Source organism: Colletotrichum orchidophilum (assembly GCF_001831195.1).
Source record: "Colletotrichum orchidophilum strain IMI 309357 chromosome Unknown Scaffold_197.1, whole genome shotgun sequence".
NCBI classification, from domain to species: Eukaryota; Fungi; Ascomycota; class Sordariomycetes; order Glomerellales; family Glomerellaceae; genus Colletotrichum; species Colletotrichum orchidophilum.
In genome coordinates, this window is record NW_019173153.1 from 29,078 (window position 1) to 49,305 (window position 20,228).

General features: G+C 55.2%; 8 protein-coding genes across 8 annotated transcripts; 4 read left to right on the forward strand and 4 right to left on the reverse strand.

The window, feature by feature from the left end:
* Positions 1-212: 212 nt before the first annotated feature.
* On the reverse strand, positions 213-1,824 carry CORC01_13519 (eukaryotic aspartyl protease; the record flags this gene model as incomplete). Its single annotated transcript, XM_022625136.1, has 2 exons — positions 213-1,148; positions 1,210-1,824. The coding sequence occupies 2 exons, from the start codon at positions 1,822-1,824 to the stop codon at positions 213-215; spliced, it is 1,551 nt and encodes a 516-aa protein (XP_022468350.1).
* A 1,237-nt stretch (positions 1,825-3,061) lies between these two features.
* CORC01_13520 (PHD-finger domain-containing protein) lies at positions 3,062-4,577 on the reverse strand (the record flags this gene model as incomplete). The annotated part of the gene is made up of 2 exons (XM_022625137.1): positions 3,062-3,630; positions 3,689-4,577. 2 exons carry the CDS (start codon positions 4,575-4,577, stop codon positions 3,062-3,064), a joined length of 1,458 nt encoding a protein of 485 aa, XP_022468351.1.
* Positions 4,578-5,002: 425 nt separating this feature from the next.
* Positions 5,003-6,012, forward strand: CORC01_13521 (SCO1/SenC; the record flags this gene model as incomplete). The annotated part of the gene is made up of 3 exons (XM_022625138.1): positions 5,003-5,215; positions 5,291-5,500; positions 5,581-6,012. 3 exons carry the CDS (start codon positions 5,003-5,005, stop codon positions 6,010-6,012), a joined length of 855 nt encoding a protein of 284 aa, XP_022468352.1.
* Positions 6,013-6,741: 729 nt separating this feature from the next.
* Positions 6,742-8,310, forward strand: CORC01_13522 (HAD-superfamily subfamily IIA hydrolase; the record flags this gene model as incomplete). The annotated part of the gene is made up of 3 exons (XM_022625139.1): positions 6,742-6,998; positions 7,156-7,449; positions 7,518-8,310. The coding sequence occupies 3 exons, from the start codon at positions 6,742-6,744 to the stop codon at positions 8,308-8,310; spliced, it is 1,344 nt and encodes a 447-aa protein (XP_022468353.1).
* Positions 8,311-9,853: 1,543 nt separating this feature from the next.
* Positions 9,854-12,561, forward strand: CORC01_13523 (choline/ethanolamine kinase; the record flags this gene model as incomplete). Its single annotated transcript, XM_022625140.1, has 3 exons — positions 9,854-9,944; positions 10,248-11,707; positions 11,767-12,561. 3 exons carry the CDS (start codon positions 9,854-9,856, stop codon positions 12,559-12,561), a joined length of 2,346 nt encoding a protein of 781 aa, XP_022468354.1.
* Positions 12,562-12,839: 278 nt separating this feature from the next.
* On the reverse strand, positions 12,840-15,642 carry CORC01_13524 (RNA-binding protein; the record flags this gene model as incomplete). The annotated part of the gene is made up of 4 exons (XM_022625141.1): positions 12,840-14,428; positions 14,486-14,761; positions 14,825-15,436; positions 15,531-15,642. The coding sequence occupies 4 exons, from the start codon at positions 15,640-15,642 to the stop codon at positions 12,840-12,842; spliced, it is 2,589 nt and encodes an 862-aa protein (XP_022468355.1).
* Positions 15,643-16,364: 722 nt separating this feature from the next.
* On the forward strand, positions 16,365-16,898 carry CORC01_13525 (uncharacterized protein; the record flags this gene model as incomplete). Its single annotated transcript, XM_022625142.1, has 1 exon — positions 16,365-16,898. The coding sequence occupies one exon, from the start codon at positions 16,365-16,367 to the stop codon at positions 16,896-16,898; it is 534 nt and encodes a 177-aa protein (XP_022468356.1).
* A 769-nt stretch (positions 16,899-17,667) lies between these two features.
* Positions 17,668-19,707, reverse strand: CORC01_13526 (BTB/POZ domain-containing protein; the record flags this gene model as incomplete). Its single annotated transcript, XM_022625143.1, has 3 exons — positions 17,668-19,328; positions 19,382-19,430; positions 19,486-19,707. The coding sequence occupies 3 exons, from the start codon at positions 19,705-19,707 to the stop codon at positions 17,668-17,670; spliced, it is 1,932 nt and encodes a 643-aa protein (XP_022468357.1).
* Positions 19,708-20,228: the final 521 nt, after the last annotated feature.

Genomic DNA, 20,228 nt, shown 5'->3' on the forward strand with positions numbered 1-20,228 from the left:
CTCGAACTCTAAGGTAAGGTACCTCACTCTATCAGTAACATCTGGCGACAGGACATTGAATCTGGTTCTGGTAGCTGGTGCTTTTTTGTTCCAATTAGGAGCTGTTCATTAAATACTCTGCCCGAACGCCTTACAGAGGGAATGCTTGCTACGAAACCAGCATCTCAGCGTCAATTACATTATTATTTATAATTATCTATGTGTAATGAGAATTAACCTGCCATCAGAGCCGCGCCCACGACGGCAAAGACAGACATTAGTGTCATCACGAAAAACCCATCCGTTTCCGAAGCCACCGCCCCGGGATGTGATGCGGCATTCGGGGATTCGCTCGAAGATGGCGTCGCAAGGCCTGCCGACACAATCGACGTAGCTTTCCCGGCAGCCGCCGTCCCCGTCTCCGTTCCCGTTCCTGTACCCGTACCCGTACCCGCCCTCGTCGGCGTCGGCGTCGGTGCTGGCGTACTAGCCTGGCTAGCCACGCCCGTAGCCGTCGGTAAGGCGGTCTCGCCCACCCGGAGCTCAACGACATTTGACCGGCTCGCGTTTAGGTTCGACTGCGCGATGCCGACCTGGCGGTTGGCCTCGTCGTAGACCACGTACGCGCTCCGCAGGAACGTGTCGCCTAGCAGCGCAAACTCTGTGCTGTTGACGTCAAAGGTGGCGCTGTTTTGGATGCCGAACATGCAGGGCTTCTCAAACGGGGTCAGGCCCTTGAGCTGGTCCATGATGGGGCCCAGGTTGTCCAGAACCATCTCCTCCATCGGGACGCGAATCTTGACGCCGGCGAATTGAAAATCGAAAAAGTGGCCTTGGCCTTCGGCGCCCCCCCACTTGCAGTCGATGAAGCCGTACCCCGCGTCGACGACGTCGTACTTTACCCAGATTGACTTGGCCATTTGCTCTGGTAGGAGACATACCGTAGATCCGGAATCGAGGACGGTCGATGCGTTGAAATTGTCCTCGGCCATCTCGACCGTCTTGCCGTCTGGTGTTTCAATGTCAACCCCGGTCAGAGCTACACTGTAGCTTGTCATGTTACCAGAGTGATAGTCATTGACGAGCGGGAGCGTGGTGAGCGACCCTATGTACTTCTCCGTGTCAATGCCACCGAAAAGCAAGGTCCCTTCAGATGATGAGAGATCATTCTGTGTTTGTCACGATTAGCGGACGTGCCGTGAAGATAAAAGTTGCAGGCCCCTCCCTTACCAGCCAGATACTGAAAGCTTTCCGGCCTATGACACCTTGCGTAACCATGTTGTCGAGAATGGTAGGATACTTGCGTTTAGCCGCCACGGTCTGCGAGAAGCCCAGCCCGATTAGCCCGGTGCCCTTGACCGTCTGAAACGCCAAGCCAAGCTGCTGATCAGTGACGGTCTTCCCATGAATGCTCACGGCATCCTGGATATAGTCTCCCCGGATGTTCTTGCCGTCAAGGTACGTAATGTCGAAGCTGTTGCGGCCGACGACCTTGTAGGTCGAGCTGGCGGTCGAGTTGAAGGTCTCGGTGCAACCCGTCTCGTACAGGCGCTGCAGCTTCGGGCTCGTGCAGAGATCGGCCTGCTTGTCGACGATCCACGTGTCGCTGCTGCCTGTGTCAACGTGCAGCAGTGCCTTCTGTCCTGGCGTGCCGATTTCCACTTCCGAGTAGTACCCGCCGCCGGTGATGTTGTTGAGCGCTGCAAGGGTGAGAGTGTTGTCGCGGCGGGTGATTTGGACCAGGTCCAAGGGTAGCTGGATTTTGTGAAAGCTGGCCGAGACCACCTTTTGTGAGACGGCTTCCGACGCCAGGGCCGCGAGGGCAAACGTCGTGGACAGCTTCATCCCTGTGGTGGGAACGGAAAAGGGGGGGAGCTTCACTTCCTCGAGAGACGGAAACTATCGTCGCCTGCTGTTGGATGCCGGGTCTGCCAGTCCCCCACAAAATGCTTCCTATGCGGAGAAGCTTACCCTGGGAGACGTCGGAATAGGCATTTGAGAACCCGGGGACATGAACCGGTTAGCAAGAGAGGACCTTCAAAACTGAACAAGAAAGAAGAAAGCAGAGAATCTCCGCCGGCCTGTCAAACGGCAACGGCGACGGGATCGCACTCCCTTTTCTGTCACTGGCAGCAGCGGGAGCTCCTTTAGTACAGCCGCAAAAATGGGGAAAGCTGCTTGGAAACACGCCCAGCAGGGCTATCTGGGCCGTTGGAGCTAGACTGCATGTTCCGTTCGGATTTCTTGTGGCGCCACCTTGAGGGCTGCTCTTTTTACGAGGATTTGGGGTTGATAGTCTGGTCGCGCCAGCCCCGAGAAGGTTAGAGAGGCACAGCAGAGTCCCAGACGGGCACGACGGGCTCCTCGGCTCTCTGCTTGGCGAAGGGAACGGAGCCATGGGATATCATGATGGACACGAGGTGGAATGCGTGGTGCTCTCGCAATAAGGGGCTTTTTCACTCTCGTCGCATTCTTTGCAGCCGATTTTCTCGGTATATGACGCGGGAAGCATGCCAATATGGGTGTATGGTAAATGAGATGATGGGAAATGGTTGAAACGTTTGGTGGGAAAGCTGGAGGATCAAAGACAAGTCGCGGCCTGGTTTAACGTCTTGGCGGGTCTGGAACAGCTTAGTCATTCAAGATTCCCGAGGTGAACGATCTCTGGAGGGAGTTTCGACCCCTTGCTTCCAGGACTAAACGTTGCTACTGGTGCCTTACGTCCTGGTAACTTTTCTTTTGTGCGTTGGCTTTGAGCAGTGAACAGACATGTCAGCTGGGACACACAAGCATAGCTGAGAACCGAGTGACGTTGATGCCTCCTGGGGAAAATTATAGAACGATAACATCATCGTCCGTCACCAAAATCAACCGTACAAAGTGATGATTGGAATCATGGGTGACTTTCCACCATCTGTTCAAATCAGTGTGAAATGACGAGGCTAGGTCGCCCTCCTGCCGCGGTGTCGAGCTACAGCCTAGGTACATATCCTAGCTGGGCAACGCAGTATCTCAAACCTACTCAGAAACGCCGGTCCACGCTGTGGCCAAGAATAATCTCATAAATCGTGACGGAGAGCCATCACGTAGCTATGGGCGGGCCCAGATTTCCATCCGGCAAAATGCACTGCACGGTGTTGTGCTCCGCCTCTTTTCTCAGCTTCCGTTCAGCTGCTGCCTCTTTGATCCGGCGCTCCTCGTCGAGCTTCTTATTCGCGTCCACCGCCAGGAGCTTCATCTGGTACTTCACATCTCTAGTGTGGATCGAATACCATCCTTGATGAGGCTTGCAGCGCTTCTTGTCGCAGATATTCTTGTCCTCACCGCTCAGCCGGCTGCCGACGTCGAGGTTGCCATCCTTGAAAACCTCCTTGGCCTCGTCCGACTTGAGCCAATTCGCAAAGGGGCCCACGACGCCCACCTGATCAAGACGGTAGTCGTAGCCGCACGCGGCGTCTTCGAATTGCTTGGACACGATGAGAGACTTTCGCCTGTCGTTGGCCCACTCGAGGAGCTGTAGCATCTTCTGACAGAGGAGGACCTCTTCGCCCAGCTTCTTTCGCTCAGCGGCCGAAACTGTGAGAATATCTTGCTCCTCCTCTGTGAGGTGCGTGAGTGCAGGAGTCTTATTCTTGGCTTCCGGGCTTTCAACTACAACGAGTGATGAGTCAATTTGCAACCAATTAAGACGTTGAGTTCATTTACGTACCTCCAACTTTCTTTGGAGCAAACGGCTTGGTCTGGACCTTCCATCTGCCATCAGACGGGTCGATCCCAGCCAGATCACTAGCCAAGAGACCCATGACTTCCTCCTGAGTGAGCCCGTTCTGTGAAGCATTCTTAGACGAATGCTTCTTGGGCAGGGAGGCGATGTTCTTCTCCCAAAACATGTATGCGTGCTCATCGCTGCAGAACACGCTGCTCTTCTCCTCATCGTCATATAAGCGTGCCGCCTTCATGCAGTTCCTGTAGGAGCACGTCTTCTTGAAGAGGCTGACATTCTTGTCCCCGTCTGTGCAATTCGGGCAGACGAAGCGCTCAATCAGGTTCTCACCGACCTCCTTGCTCATGCCGATGCACTCGCCGTGGAACCAGTCGTCGCACCTGTCGCACGAAATCATGAACCGATGATCATCTGGACCGCGGCATATGCAATACGGTCCGTTATCAGATTCCTCATCGGATCCTCCGGCCAAATCATCCTGCAGATTGGCGGAGGAAGTCGTAGATACAGCGTCGTTGTGCTTCTTGGGCTTGCCGGGTTTGGAGGCTCCACCTTTAGGACGCTTCAGAGCCTTCTTGACCGCGGCGGTTCCCTTCTTCTTCGGACCCATCTTTTGAGATTCCGAGGGCTTCTCGGTTGTTTCTAAAATGGTGTTGATGAGGTTGATGCCGGGTGAATTGGGGCCTTTGATGAGAGATGGTAGAGAATCGGGCTGAGCAGATGGAGCAGTATTTGGCTCCGTTTGTTCGGCTCCTATGTCTTGGGTTGCCGTGGGAGATGTGGTCGGTGCCTGACCGGGCGCGTCTACCATCTCAAGATCCTCATCCTGGTGATCCTCGTTACCCTTCATCTTTGGCTCCACGTCTGGATCCATGCTTTCTAACAGGTGTCCAGCAGCACTGACGACCTAAAAGTAGAACGTGGACCTCGGGTTGGGGCATAAGAACAAAGATGGATATTCAATGAAAAGAAAACTGAAAGGTAAATTTCTTTATTGTGCGACGAAGGGGTGTTGGGGTTCACTGTAGTGAAGTTACGCATTGGGAGTGAAGGCCCAGCATCAAGAAAAGACCCACAACTTTCTCGGTGAAAGGGCAGAAGCTCGGTCAATTATGGTGAAGTGCGCAAACGTGGGGAGGAAAGCCGCATCAATGGTTCTTCCGACCCATGATATTTTGGAAAGTGGTCCAAGCTCACCGAGAGCTTTGGGAGGTCTTACGATTTTTGAATGATGACCTCTCCCAGGATGCCCAGTTGTCCTAGCTCCAATTGTCGATAAAACTTTCAATTACCTCAGCCATGTCGCAAACCACCACAAGGCTTCTCTGGAAGTCCATTTCCTCCCCAGGTTCGACGCAATGCCGGCGATGCATTTCCCAAGCCACATTTCCTAAGCAGACCCGGCCGACTGCTGCTGCGCCGAGCATGCTTCAAGTGAGACCGTCGCCGGCGCAAAGGAGAACAAAGGCATACAAGACTGTGGAGGAGGCAAAGAGCAGATACAGAGCAGGGGTACGATTTCTCCTCGGAGTATTTGGTTCTTGTTGCCGTTGAAAGAGGCTATGCTGACTGGATTTCCAAAACCAGCCCTTCTCATGGAAGGCCGGCGTCCTGTTCGTAGGAACCGGTGTCGGTTTGACGTGGTACTTTGAGACCGAGAAGCAGCGAATGGAGCGCAAGCGCATTGCAGAGGCCACGAAGGGCATGGGCCGCCCTAAGGTTGGAGGAGCGTTTGAGTTGACCGACCAGGACGGCAACAAGTTTACCAGCGAGGATATGAAGGGTCGTTACGCACTGGTTCGTGGAGCCCGATGGCAACTTCATTCTCGGCAAAGAGAAGAGAAGGAGAAGGAAACTGACATTACCTTGCGCTACAGGTCTACTTTGGCTTCACGCACTGCCCCGACATCTGCCCCGACGAGCTCGACAAGATGGCCCAGATGTACGACCTAGTCGAAAAGCAACGGCCCGGCTCCGTTCTCCCACTCTTCATCACCTGCGACCCGGAGCGCGACACCCCCAAGGTGGTCAAGGAGTACCTCTCCGAGTTCCATCCCAAGTTCATCGGCCTGACGGGCACCTACGACGAGATCAAGGCCATGTGCAAGCTGTACCGCGTCTACTTCAGCACGCCCCAGCATGTCAAGCCGGGCCAGGACTACCTCGTCGACCACAGCATATACTTCTACCTGATGGACCCCGAGGGCGACTTTGTCGAGGCGCTGGGGCGACAGCATTCGCCGTCCCAGGCGGCTAAGATTATCCTCGATCATATGAACGACTGGCAAGGAGGGTGGAAGAAGGACTAGCTTGGAAGATTGATGAAATTCGATGTACCAACTTGTGTAATATGTACCATCAGCTGTTCTATGGATAGACCTTTGAGCTATCTCGGCTCCAAGACCACTCAATCGCACTGTAATACCATTGTACGCTTGTCGTGGACAGAACTACTTCGAGGCTTCACCTCATGCACTTGCTACTAGTTGGAGGTTACCGTTTGTTGGTTTTGTTCTTCGACGTGGAGTGGAAGTCTAGCAGTTGCATTTTGGAAACCCTTCTTGGAAGAAGGCATTGTCATGCTATGCCCCTCCATCACTTATGCATATTACACCGGGCCATTGTTCCTTTCCGACTCGCGAACATGGCAAACAGGTTTTCAGAGAAGGACTGAGCCATAGTTCACCCCAAGCTATCAGATGAGCGGCATCTAGCACTGGTTGGTTTCAAGCCGTCGCATTCAATGGAGGCTCAACACGCACCCCACCGCTCTCTGCAAGAGACATGAGGTCGACTTCGCCGTTAAAATTAGCGAGCGGAGGCGCGACAGGGGGGTTACCTCCAACTACAGGGGACCCAGGGATTGAGTTCAGCGTTGACCGTTATCCGTTATCCGTTATCCGTGCGCCGTGCGGTCAACCTGAGCTGCGCGGCGACGTCGACTCATCATCGCTCTTACATCCAAACAACACCACTCCTTTCACGGTATATCATGCGGCATATTGAATTTCGCTGATTTGAGGGATTTCATACACATCATGAGACAGTCGGGCAGGCTTACGGGCCTCGGGCGGCTCTTTTCGAGGCCGCTCACCACTTCCGCCTCACAGGCACCCTTCAGAAGCGCAGCTGCCGGTATCGGGTGTCAAGAGAGAGAGCTTTTGGGGCTAAGAAGGGCTACTTTGCCGTGTACGAGATTATCCGGCGTCAAATCCGTTGGCTCGGAGCGGTGGTACAGTAGCAAAAAGCCGGTTTTCGAGGCGGGCGAAGCTCCGTCGTTTGCATTCGCTTTTGAGTGAGTCAAGTTCGCAGCCTATCCCTCATCAGGGAAGGGGACCACCTCGCCCTGATGCGCGTTTGCATCTCTATAAGGAGACTTATTGGTCCTGGAAGCCAGACCCGCGCCAAATGTTCCACCAAAAACCAAAGAGCTGTAACTAACGAGAACGCAGCATCGACGGCGTTCTGTTGCACGTGGCCAAGCCGATTCCCGGGGCCACCGAATCGCTCCAGTACCTCAATGACAACAACATCCCTTTCATTCTCTTAACTAACGGTGGAGGCAAGCCCGAGGCCGTTCGGGTGAAGGATCTGAGCGATAAGCTCGGGGTCAAGCTCTCGGTGGACAACTTTGTCCAGTCTCACACTCCCTTCCAGGAGCTAGTGCAGGGGCCGGAGGGCTTAGGCGACAAGACCATCTTCCTGACGGGGGCCGATGCGAAGAAGTGTCGAGAGATTGCCAAGTTGTAAGTTCACCCCCCGTGAGCGATTGTACGTTTTGCAGACTCGACACCTACTGACGGTTCCCGGCAAGGTACGGTTTCAAGAACGTGGTGACGCCGGCGGACATCATCCACGCCCACCCCGAAGTCTTCCCCTTTGAGCTGCTGAAGAAGTCAGTCTACGCCGAGACACATGAGCCCTTGCCCAAACCCATCCACGACGGTACCGTAGCGGACGCGGACGCGCTCAAGATCGATGCCATGTTCGTCTTCAACGACCCGCGCGACTGGGCGCTCGACATTCAAATCATCACGGACCTGCTCCTGTCGCGTGACGGCCTGCTGGGGACGTACTCGCCCAAGAACGGGGATGCGTCGCTGCCCAACGGCGGATGGCAGCAGGACGGGCAGCCGCCGCTCATCTTCTCCAACGCGGACCTGTTCTGGTCGACGACGTACCACCAGCCGCGGTTCGGACAGGGGGCGTTCCAGGCGGCGGTGGCGGGGGTATGGAAGGAGGTCACGGGGGGTACGGCGGAGCTGCGGAGGACGGTATTTGGCAAGCCGTTTGCGACGACGTATCAGTACGCGGAGCGCGTGCTCGAAGCCCACCGTCGGGCGCTGCTGGGCAAGAGCGGCGGCGGAGCCGCGCCGCCACCGCCGCTGAAGACGGTGTACATGGTGGGAGACAACCCGGAGAGCGACATCCGGGGTGCGAATGATTACAGCAACGAGGAGACGGAGTGGGCTTCGGTGTTGGTCAAGACGGGGGTTTGGAGCCAGGAGAGGGGCGCGCCCACGCACAAGCCCAAGATGATTGTGGACGATGTCAAGGCGGCGGTTGAGTGGGCGTTGCAGAGGGAGGGACGGTCGACCAAGATTTAGCATGCGTTGGAGCCTTCATTGAAGTTCCGGTTCCAAGGATTGTATCATATCTAGGTAGCTCATCGGTGAATGGGATGGAGTGAGATGTGTAAGTACCAACCACTGGACCGTGTAATACAAGGTGTGGCTGAGTTCGGTCTCGAGAGAGATGGTGTGGCAAGAGTGCGGAAGCAGGATCTGCGATTTAGACCTGAGAACGGTCTTCTCCCAGTGATGTAGCGTCGTGCAAGGTTGAAGGGCGAGATTGGACGGACGATTTTACCACATGGCAATTACCTGCATGGCAATTGGATTCTCCAATTGTCGTTTCGCCCTGTGCTGTCAATTGGGGGGCGACGGTGGTGTCGCCATATACGTCACATGCACGACGCGCGCCATGCCAAAGCAAGGGTCGGGAGCTCCCGACTGGTACAGCAGGGTCCCCTGACGTCACATTTAGTGTATTCTTTGGGGGGGTTGCGTGGCATCGCCATGGAACTGGGCTGAGGAATTTCCCCATGTCGCGCTGAACTTCACAAGTTGGTTTGTTCGCCTGAGGCCTCGTGAGATATTATACAATGGGACAGAGTGCGCCCGAGGTGATTGAGAGCGGATTGGTGTTAGTGCGACGATAACCAAAGAACCCTTGCTCTCTGTCGGACCTGGGAAGCGAAGCTAGGTACCTAACATGTGCAACTGGGCGGGCTGGAAGTCGGTGGAATCCTAAATTTCTGCGGTTGTCGTCGGGTGCGAGAGCAGCGGGACAATGTACGGATACCTGTACGGTCTAAAATGCGCAGTGAAGGGAAACTGGGACCAATCGTATGGTTGGGATATGAAGCGGGCAGGGGTAGCAGGCGTGGGTGCACCTGACCAGCCCAGTCTGTCCTCTCCACCGCCAGGAGCTCTCACCAGTGGTCCCCACGGCTCGGTCAACCAAACTGTCCAACGGGCCCACATCAGGTCTCGGTTGCTGTACAGATGATGCATGGGCAACCTCAGCCTGGACCTCGCACCACACGACTAGTTGCCCTTTTGCTGCGACTGCAATTCGCCTAGTGACCGCTCAACGTGTCGTGTCTTTCCTTTTTGTCTTTTCCCTTCGTCTGAACACCCTCCCTTCCCATCGTCTCCCCGCACGACTCTTGCCATTCTCGTCTTAATATTCTTCCATTCTGTAAACTCTACTCTCCCGGAGTCACTCCAAGCCAACGCAGCCCCCACAACCCCTCACAGGCACAGTTGGGGTCCTATCATCGTCTCTGCCTGTCCCACGATAACCCCTCCGTGTCTTTTGCGCCGGGCCTGATAAGAACTTTCAGCACTCCGTACCTTGCCTAGGTATCGTGGGATTCTCTGGCCCCCCTCCCCCGTACCAACCTGAGCTGTAATCCCAAACTGTCACCTCTCGCCTCCCCAAAAGAGGATAACCTCGATTCTTCACCGACGCGTACCCTGCATCTCACGCGAGCAAAATTCCCTGTCTCCATACTGCCGCCAACCAGCACCACTGCGCCGTGCTCTCATAAAGTCGTGGCCGCCCACCCTTGTGCCTGTCGCCAAGATGTCTTCCTCGTCGCCCCAGATCACTGGACAGCAGCCCTTGCGGTCAGCCATGAAGACGGACGAAGATTGCGCATCCAACCCCGGTAAAGGTCAGTCCAAACGTCTGGCTTCGCCCATCTAGACCCTACCTATCTATAGTCTGCAGGCGCGGCATCCGCATCAAGTGTTATCGTGTCATCTCGACGACCATGGGAGAAAGAGAGATCGGGCACATTTGGCAGCCGAGCCGCGATAGCGACTTGTTCCTATGCCTGTCTGCCCCGCGTCACACAGTGACACTTTGCTGCATGTCGTCGCATCATACTTCATACAGACACGGCTTGATGGACCGGTATCGTCGCTGGGCTTGTGACTTGCAAAAAAAGATGCCTGATGTGCTAACCCCTTCGCAGTTGTCCAAATCGCTGAGCCAGAGGCTGACGCTGCCGCTCCACCTCCAACTGCCCCTCTTCCTGAGCATTCGGCCCATCACAAGAGGCAGTACGCCGCCAACATGGCCAAGAGGCTGACAGGTCGCATGGGCCTTACCAGCTCCTCCTCCTCTCGCTCTTCCCCAGTCATGGAGCCGTCGCCTGGCCCGTCTTTTGACGATGTCGCCGCTGCTGCCGCGGCTCAACCGTCCCACCATCATCATCGCCACGGCCACAAGCATTACTACGAGAGTCAGAAGCTGCTTGCCCAGCTCAACGACTGGTTGGAGCATGAAAAGAAGAAGAAAGCTACCCGCAAGAGCAAGACATCACCCCGACGCCGCTCACCACAGTCAAAGGTCAAGAAGGAACGATCTTCGGCGGCGCCAGAGACGGCGGAGCCAACAGCCCAGCCCGCCGCTCCCCGTTCACGCTCCGACTCCATTGATTCTGACTCTAGCGATGTTTCGTTTGATAGGCTGCAGAGGATCATCGAGGACAGCATGGCTTCCATGGGCATCAACTCGGTTCCTCAAATGAGCCCCAAGGTCGGTAGGCGCCCCTCTCTTCGCCACAAGAAGTCGTTGTCGCGTAGCATGCTGCTAAGGACGGCGAGCTCTGATACCGACTACATTGGCGATGACGTTGTTGTACCAACTTGCGACGCTATTCTCGATAACTCAAAGACTCTGAGCTATAGTGGCGGTGGCAAAAGCACCGATGACCTGACCCTTGGTGGCCAGGTAGACGAAAAGGAAAAGGCCTGGGAAACTTTCAAGAACGAAATCGTGCGTCTGGCCCATACTCTGAGGATCAAAGGATGGAGAAGAGTTCCCCTTGATAGTGGCAACAACGTCTTGGTGCAACGCCTTAGCGGAGCCTTGACCAACGCCGTCTACGTCGTCTCACCCCCCGAGGATCTCGAGGAAGTGCCCGGCAAGAAGCCCCCGCCAAAGTTGCTGCTGCGGATCTATGGACTCGAAGCCCTCATCGATCGTGAGAATGAACTCAGCGTGCTCCGACGACTTGCACGGAAGAAAATTGGCCCAAGACTTCTCGGTTGCTTCACCAACGGCCGTTTCGAGGAGTACTTCAACTCCATCACCCTCACCCCCAACGACCTACGCGATCCCGATACCTCCAAGCAAATTGCCAAGCGTATGCGGGAGCTGCACTTTGGCATCGACGTCTTAGAAAAGGAGAAGGACGAGGGCCCGGCGGTGCTGAAGAACTGGGATGCTTGGCTCGGTAACGTTGAGAAGAAGATCTGTGCTCTTGATGAAGGTGTCCGGAATGGTAACTGCGTCTTCCGCGACCGCGGCTACGTTTGCGGCGTGGAATGGAAGCAGTTCAAAGAGCTTTACGATAAGTATCGCGAGTTGGCTCTCAGCGCCTACAAAGGCCACTCCATCCGCGAGCGCCTCGTCTTTGCCCACAACGACGTAAGTGAAATGGTCATTCCTCCCATATAAAATCGATCACTACTGATAGGCGGCATCAGACCCAATACGGCAACATTCTTCGCATGCGCCCCGAAGACGAAAAGTCACCCCTTCTGAAGCCGGCAAACGAGCACAAGCAACTCGTCGTCATCGACTTTGAGTACGCGTCCGCCAACGTCCCCGGCCTCGAATTCGCCAACCATTTCACTGAGTGGTCCTACAATTACCACCACGAGACCCTACCATTTGTCTGCAACACGGTCGTCTACCCAACCATCCAGGAACAGCGCCGCTTCCTCAAGGCCTACGTCGAGCACCGCCCGCAATACACCCACGGGGGCGGCTCCACACCCCGCCTCACACCCGCCGACGGCAGCACCACCCCGGCCCTTCTCCCGACGAGCTCGTCGAGCTCCATTATCGAGTTCATGCTGGACGCCCGCGTGCCGCCCAATCACTGGAAGGAGGAGGAGCGCCGCGCAGAGGAGGCCGTCGAGGCTGAGGTCAAGGAGTTGTACGAGGAGACGCGCCTGTGGCGCGGCATCAACAGCGCGCAGTGGGTCGCATGGGGCGTCGTCCAGGCTAAAGTGCCCGGCTTCGAGTCCCAGGAGGAGATTGAGCGGAAGGAGAAGCAGGCGCAGAACAAGGCCGCCGCCGCCGCTGGTAGCGCCGAAGCCAAGGCCGAGGTCCAGGCAGCGGCTGAGGAGGAGGATGAGGGCGACGAGTACGATTACTTGGGGTATGCCCAGGAGCGTGCCTTCTTCTTCTTGGGAGATTGCGTGCTCATGGGTATCGTCAAGAAGGAGGAGCTGCCGGAGGATGTGCAGAGCCGGCTCAAGATTGTGGATTACTGAGGATACATGAGAGATGGTTGCTGAGACTCGCCACTTTCTCTTTTTTTTTTTTTTTTGCAAATACCTTGCCAAATATACCAACATTAAAAGCGCATTCTAGTCATGCAGTTTGTTTTTAATTATAATAGGCATTTTGTATTTCTTGAGCCATCAAGGAAGAGTGCTCGCACGTGTTGTGTTGGTAACTACCTCATGCAGCCCGCTCCTTGTCCCTCTCGTCCTCTACGACGTAGCAAGCACTTGGCAAATAGTACCGCCGTCACCGTGCCCAAAGCCCCTCAGTTCATCTTGTTATACCGCTCCCTTGCCCTATCCTGCACCGTATTGACGTACTCCGCATAACTGTTCGTGGTCTTGCGCTGCGCAAGCTCCGCCGCGTCGCCCAGGTTTCCGCCCTCGGCGCCGAGGCCGACGCCCTCCTGGTACGCGTGCGTGGCAATCACCTCTGTGCGGCCGTCGCCGTTGGCACCGAGGCCCTGTCCCGTGTTCCAGCCCATCTTGGCCAACATCCCCGCACCCTTGGACTGCGGAGGCGGCGGCGACGGCGGCGTCTTCTCCTTTGGGGCCCCCGCCGGACGGGTGGGCGCCTTGTCATCTTTGCGCGCCGACTTGTCACCGCCTTGAATGGGGACCTTGGGTTTCGCGGGTTGGTTAAAGACTTCCCTTCGCTCCTTGGCGCGGTCTCGGTACTGCGGCGCAGCTTCTTCGTTCGTCGCCGCTACCGCTGGCTGTTCTTCGGCTTGTTTCGCCATCCGCTTGTCACGTGCAGCTAGTCGCGGCTTGGCTGCCTTGACCTTTTCCTCGTCTGCTGTGGCATTCTTGTGATTTCTCGACTTCTCGTGCGTGTTGAGATCATCTAGGGATTTGTACTTCATCATACAGATCAAGCAGCAGATCTTTTCGCGGTCCACGTAAGATACTGTTGCTTCTGTCGTGGATGTCTTGTCGGGACCGCCAGCCCCTGGCAAAGGCGAGGATGTAGTAGGGACCGATGCTGCCGCCGGGACAGGGGATTTTGGCAGACTCGCGCCGGTTAGAGAGATCTTGATAGGGCCAGTAGGAATTGCGTTCGGGCCAGACAAAGATATCTTTACCGGCGCGCGCCCCTCAGACTGGCTATCTTCACCGGCAGCATCAGCGGCTCGTTTGCCCTCGTGTATTTCGACATGCCGCTTCTGCCAGAACGCCATTTGTCCAGCCATCGGCACCGACTTCTTGGTTGAAGAGGCGGGCAGATTTCCGTCTGCCTTGCGCTTTTTGCCCTTCTTTGCCTCTTCGGTAGCGTCTGCTTTGCTTCCATCCCTAGAGGTACTGCCCGGAGCTACCTCGGTGATCACTCTCTGGCTAGGATAAACGTGGGGTTCCCAGTACTTGACCCGAATAGTCGGGTTGAACAGCGGGTTGAACGAGACGCGCTCGTTAGTAGCAGTCACTTCCCGGAGTTCTGGCACGAAGACGCCAAGGTGGATAGTCGAAACTGTGACGGGTTTCGATGCAATGGTGAATTCGCGCATCATTTTAAACTTTTGCATCGCCGCCAATGCATCTTCCACAGTCCAGAACTCAGCGAATCCAAAGTTGAACGACTCGTTCGTGTCTTGATCACGTATCAAGAATGTGCGGTGGAGCGAGCCTGGCCTTGCGCCGTAGCCAGACGCGTCGCCAGTCGGTGCCGTGGACTTGAGCTTTGGCCCGTCGCCAGAGTTCTTTGCCGATGCTTGCTTTTGAACAAGTTCAAGTTTTGCGGCACCGGCCGAGAACACATCCTCATTAACGGAGGGTGCCAAGGGAAAGAACACCAAGATTTGGGAAGGCGTATCGGCCGCATCACTCTCACCAGTCAACAGATACCGGTATTGGGACGGATCTGGTCGAGTCAGTGTGGGTCTCGCACTATGTAGCAATGGCTGTCCAATCTACACACCTGTGGGTGAACCGCCGCAATTTTTGCAGCGGCTCCTCGTCGCATAGTTTGAAAAGTCGCAAGTCGGACAGCTCCAATTGGCGGCAGGTCCAGCGCGGCTTTCTCGCTCGGCATCATCGCGGTTCCTTGCGTAGTGGATGTAGATGAGGGTCACCCCATCCGTGTCACCATCCGGTCCGCCATCAAAGAAGTTGATAACAAGCTTGGGGTAGTTTCCTTTGACGAATTCGACCGCTTGCTCGACACTCTCGAACTGCGCGAAAGCACGACGCTTACCTAGCGCGGATGTGAGCAAGTGGAGAGGAGTGGATTGGGGTTCATGGGGCCCATATCACTTACCTCGCCCAGCCGAGGGGATGCGGACATCAACAGATGGATATCGCGATAGATCGGACTGCTGGAAGAGACATTCTCGCACCGTTTCCAGAGGCACGTCGGACGGCAAGCCTTCAAGGATCACAGTATCACTCGGAGCACCAGCTTGTCGAAGAGGCGATGCAGAACGATCGCGACGAGGATGGCGACCTGGGCTGCCACCTGGAGAGGTGGAAAAATGATGAAGATCCTCGTCAGGACCACGTCGGGCATCATCGCGGCGAGGGCCATCGTCGTAGTAAGGGCGAGAGTAGCCCCGGCCACTTCGATCGTAATGACGTGATCCGCGGTCGTCGCCGTCATGTGGGTGAAGTACCGCAGCGTCTTCATCACGGCGATCCATATAGTCATCCCGACCACTGCCTTGATCTCCCGATCTAGAACGTGGCTCGTAGGCCTCACGCGGCGGTCCATGGTAGTAGCGGTCGTAGTCTCTGGCGCGATATTCCGCTGTCTCACGGTCCCAATTCCGGTCCCGATCCCAGTCGCGGTCACGACGGCGGGTGTCCTCAGCGGCGTCGTTATCGTCGTCGTAGGACAGCTCGAGGTTATTCCTGGGGGGAGACCTAGAAGAGTCTCGTCGTCCCGTGGGGAAGTTAGCAGAAGCTCAAACCAGCCAGATGTACTGCAGATGGTCATGTCCTCCGCAGGCTCAGCTTAGTCTCTTTACCCTGCCGCGTCCGAAAGCCGTCGTTGTCTGGATACTGTTGTTGATCTCGTAGAGGGGATCTTCGTCGCTCGTGCGGTCCCCTCTCGCGCGCGCGATTGTTGTCCTCGTACATGGTCGCGGATCGCAGGAAGGGGTGTGTCCCGTCTAATGCGCGCTGATTCGGGTGTGGACTGAGTTGAGTTTTTTGGTCCGGAAAGAAGCAGAAGATGAGGGAGGAAAGGAGTAAGGCGCGGCGCCGCCCTTCGTAAGGCGAACGAGGAGACCGTGCCTAACGCTTCAACCCGGTATTGGTGGAACGAGAGTGGTCGGCAGGCCTCAGCAATGGGCGAGGACGGGAATGGAGAAGGGATGGTCCACAGGCTGGGACCGGCAGAAGCTCAACCCTGGCATATTTGTGGTCAATCCAAGTTACGGCTGCCTTTGATGCTCCTGCACCTTATCTCTTGCTTAGTCAAGCGGGGTTGTTGATAAGGTGGTTGTGGCCCTGGTCCGCGCCCCCTCATCGTTGTACCTTGTATCTATCCACCACGTCCCTCCTCACGTTCATCTCTCTACCATCATTGAGGTAATTCCAATCCAAGGTCGTCAAGCATACGAGTGCAACGTTTGCATTCAAAAGAAGCCTGCTAGTCTCTGAAAGAAACCTGCGTCGAAACTAACACAAAATATGCAGCAGTGTTGGCCAAAGCGCTTCAACTTTGGAAAAGATCGTTGTCATCTCTAAGACTTATACGGCCTCAACCCCCACTATCTTGTTTTGTCACCAACAGCTTTTCAAAAGACCAGAGACTTCTTCAGCCCCTCAATTCCTCACCCAAAACGCTCATAACAGACATGGGCAGCCCAGATCCAGGACCATGGGAGGTCTCTGAGGGTTCCTGTTTTGTTGCTCTCACCTACGATCTTCTCGACGCCGCATCTATCATGAATCGAGTTCGCTCACCACAAGCAGGAGCCATCGTCCTCTTCTCCGGCACGACACGCGACACATTTGGCGAAAAGCCTGTTAAGGAGCTGCAGTACAGCGCCTACACACCGCTCGCCCTGCGCACCATGATGTCAATCGCCAAGGCCTTGCTCGAGAAGCACGGGTTGAAAGGCGTCGCAATGATACACCGGCTAGGGACGGTCCCCATCGGCGAAGAGAGCATCCTGATTGCGGTATCTTCGCCACACAGGCAGGCGGCATGGAGGGCTGGCGAGGAGGCTTTGGAGGAGTGCAAGGCCAAGGTCGAGGTATGGAAGCGGGAGGAGTTCCACGGCGAGGAGGGCGTGTGGAGAGCAAATCGAGATGGAATTGCCGGGCAGAAGGAGATTTCAGGGGAACAGAATCTCTCAGCAAGCACGATTTCAAATCAAACAAAGTGATTCAGCACGCAAGACCAGATTCCTCTCGGTACGGGCATCGCCTTGATACAGACTGCAGAACCCTTTTCACTTGTGTTCTGGGACACATCGAAACCCTACGATGAGGCTGATTGGGCAAGGTCGGCTGAAGTCCAACAGCAGTTCGTCCATTTTCTAATTATGCGTAGTCCTAGTGCTCTCCGCTACCATATGCTACTCATACTTGCCGTCACAACCAAGGAATGGTGGCGGAGGAAGGGTCTGTTGAGCTGCCTGCTCGAAGCCAGAAAGCCATCGAGCAGACTGGCGAGCCAAAATTTTCAGCTTCGCAACTGGATGACTTGGCAAGAGACAGGACCATCATCTTGATCGTCAATTTTCACCGCACCTCCAAGCTTCAGCGGCCGTCTTTGCTGTTGATCTTGTAAGTTTTCCCCTGGCTGATGCTGGTGTTGAAGCGGTGATAACTGGAGCTGAAGAGCGCTTGAGGTCCGGCTGCCTCAACTAGAAGGGCTGGGTAGTGCGGTATGGCGACATCCGAGACCGTGCCAGATAGAAACTCGACATTGATCCCACTTTTATTGAAGAAAAGCGGCTATAAGTCGCCAGCTAGCCTGAGCTTCACTCGAACACAGACAAGCTTGGAGGCGGATCCGCCCTTCTTAATTCAAAGCGCATCTTGACAGTGGTTCACCGAGAGATATTGAGACGCTCTGGTATCCTCTGAATACTTTCCCTTCGTGGGCATCTTTATCTGCATACGTCTAGGAGTCCTACGGCGACAAACCGTCTATGCATCCAGCTTCAGACGATCCAGCATCGTATCGATCTTTCCAAGCAGGATCTGGTAATTGATCGCGTCTGAAGCGAATTCATCTTCAGCCACCTCTCCACCCAGAGTCTTGACACCGTCTCCGGTTCCACCGTTCTCAACAGGAACCGCAGCAGTAGCGGAGGCAGCTTCCTGGGAGACAGCGAAGGTCTCACGCTTCTCCTCATTCTGCAGTTCGCTCTGTGCTGCAATCGCTTCGGCCATTTCCGCGCTGATCTCCCCCTCTTCGTCCATCATCTCCTCAAGGTTGGCATCTTCAAACCGCAGACGGAATCGCTCGCCTAGGTAGTACCGGATATCGTCTAGCAACTCAATGGTGTCCGTCTCCTCGCGATTCTTGAGCCTATCTGCACTTTCCTTGATCAGCTCCGCAAACTCCGCCTCGTCAATGTAGTCCTCTAATCGGTTGGCCAGGTACCGAGCAGCGAACTCCTCCAGACGCTGAACACGAAGATCCCATGCCGCGTGAATCACGTCGTAGATGTTGATGGGCTCCATCTCCTCTTCCTGTTGTTCCTCTCCGTCGGGTCTGTGGGTACGGTCAGCCCAGATGTTGCTAGTACCGCTTCCCAAGGTACTGATGGCCTGTGCTGCTTTCGTCTTGAGCTTGTCGAGGAAGAGGATGTCGGCCGTGTATAGCAGGTCCAAGGCGAGCTCAAGTGGGCAGTCCACCTTTTCTGTGTACAGGAACGTAAGCACGATCTCGAGCACCTCGGGCATACAGTCCACCGTGACGACATGTAGGGTTTCCGAGTCCTGCGCCTCCCTAAATTCGCTGGAGAACATGGTCTCAAAGTAAGGGCTGCGGATGAGCATCGCCTTGTGAACAGGGTAAACCACAGACTTCCGAGGTCGTTTCTTTGGCTTATCGCCGTTGGTCGCAAGCCCGAGCGGGATCCCGACGGCATGTACGACATTTTCAGAATCTTCCGCATCATTCTCGATCTCGCCGCTTTCCGGTTCGTGTGCACAGAGGAGACAATCGGCGAAGATCGAGTTGTCGTGACGCCATTTCACTTCCCCCACCCTCTTCGTCTCTACGATCATCTTGTGACCCAGGACTTTCTCCCGATAGAACCGATCCACCTGAGCCTGCGCCCGCTTCACCTCGTCCTCATATCTTTGGCGTGCGAGACGTCGGTCGTTGCCCGCCAGGATTGCCTCCCATAGCTGTTCGATCTCAAGCTGCTTGCTAAGCTTATCAACACCAGTGAGGACCTCTTCTTCCGTTACGGTACTGCGAGCATTGACCACATCCCTGGGTACTTCTCCAAGATACAGATAGCGGAGGGCAACTTGAAACGACTCGAGCGGGTACGTGGTCGGAAGCTTCCATGTTGCGGTATCAGGTGTGCCATCTAATTTCTTCCTGAAGTACGGCGTCCGCGCTGCCAGGAGAAACTTGTGCATGTTGAAGGACTGCGCTGCCGCAATGAGGCTGATATCAGTTGTCTTTGGAACGGCCTTTGAGAGTAGACTGGTGATGTGTCCGGCCCAAGGCTGGAGCGGGTCTGTAGATTTGGAATAATCATACTCCAATAACAAATTTCGTATCCTGTCGTTGAGGGCATTGTAGATGCAGCGTTCTCCTTGAAACGTGTTCCTTTCGGCCAATGCGCCTTTTACTTCAGTCAGTCAAGGAACCTTGGTGAATATCAACTGATTAACCCACCTGACTCTAGAAGTAGCTGTACGAGTTCCAGATGCCCACATAAACTAGCCTTGAAATCACTTGTCAGTGAGGCCTCAGCCAATGTCCCGTGGCCGTACACTCACAACAATCAATGGCGTGTAGTCGAAACGGTCTTTACCATTGATATTTACGCCTGCCGAGATCAATTCTTGACACGTTTTAAGGTCGCCTCTTCTGCAGGCTAGCAGGAACGCTTCGAACTCAGTCGACTGATCCAAAGGGTTGTCCTCTCTCAGCACGCCATTCGCAATCAACTCATGCTCATTCTTGAGCTGTACTTCTAATTCATCTTTCCGGAGGACCATGATGACGACCTCGATGAGCAATGCGGGATTTCTATAGCCTGGAAGTCTAAGCAAGTGAAAAGAGGAAGGAAATACATCAAACAAGTGAGAACGTCAAGTTCGCCTCCATGTCCGAGGAACTGAAGATCTCAGTGAGAATGAAGTCCGATAAGTCCATGAGGTCGCCTCTGCACGGGCCACATGGGACCTTCCTTACGTGACGGCTTCTTGCACATCATCAGTGCCCCACCATTGAACCCCTCCAGGGCCAAGCGGATGTTCTTATCGATAAGAGGAACCCACTCTGTCAGCTGGAGCTGGATTATCTCAGCTCCGTCACTAGCGTCGTTGCCATGGCATCGGCCCCCAAGTTGTTTACCGAGCTCCATCCTGTTAGTCCCATGCAACCAAGTTCACAGCTTTGACTTGCAGTGCACCTTTCCCGGTCAACCACCACTGACAGCTCTGATACTAACATAGCAGGTTCGCGATCGTCGCCTTTCTTTGCCTCTCAAGTTCTATGGATACACACAAAGATTTCC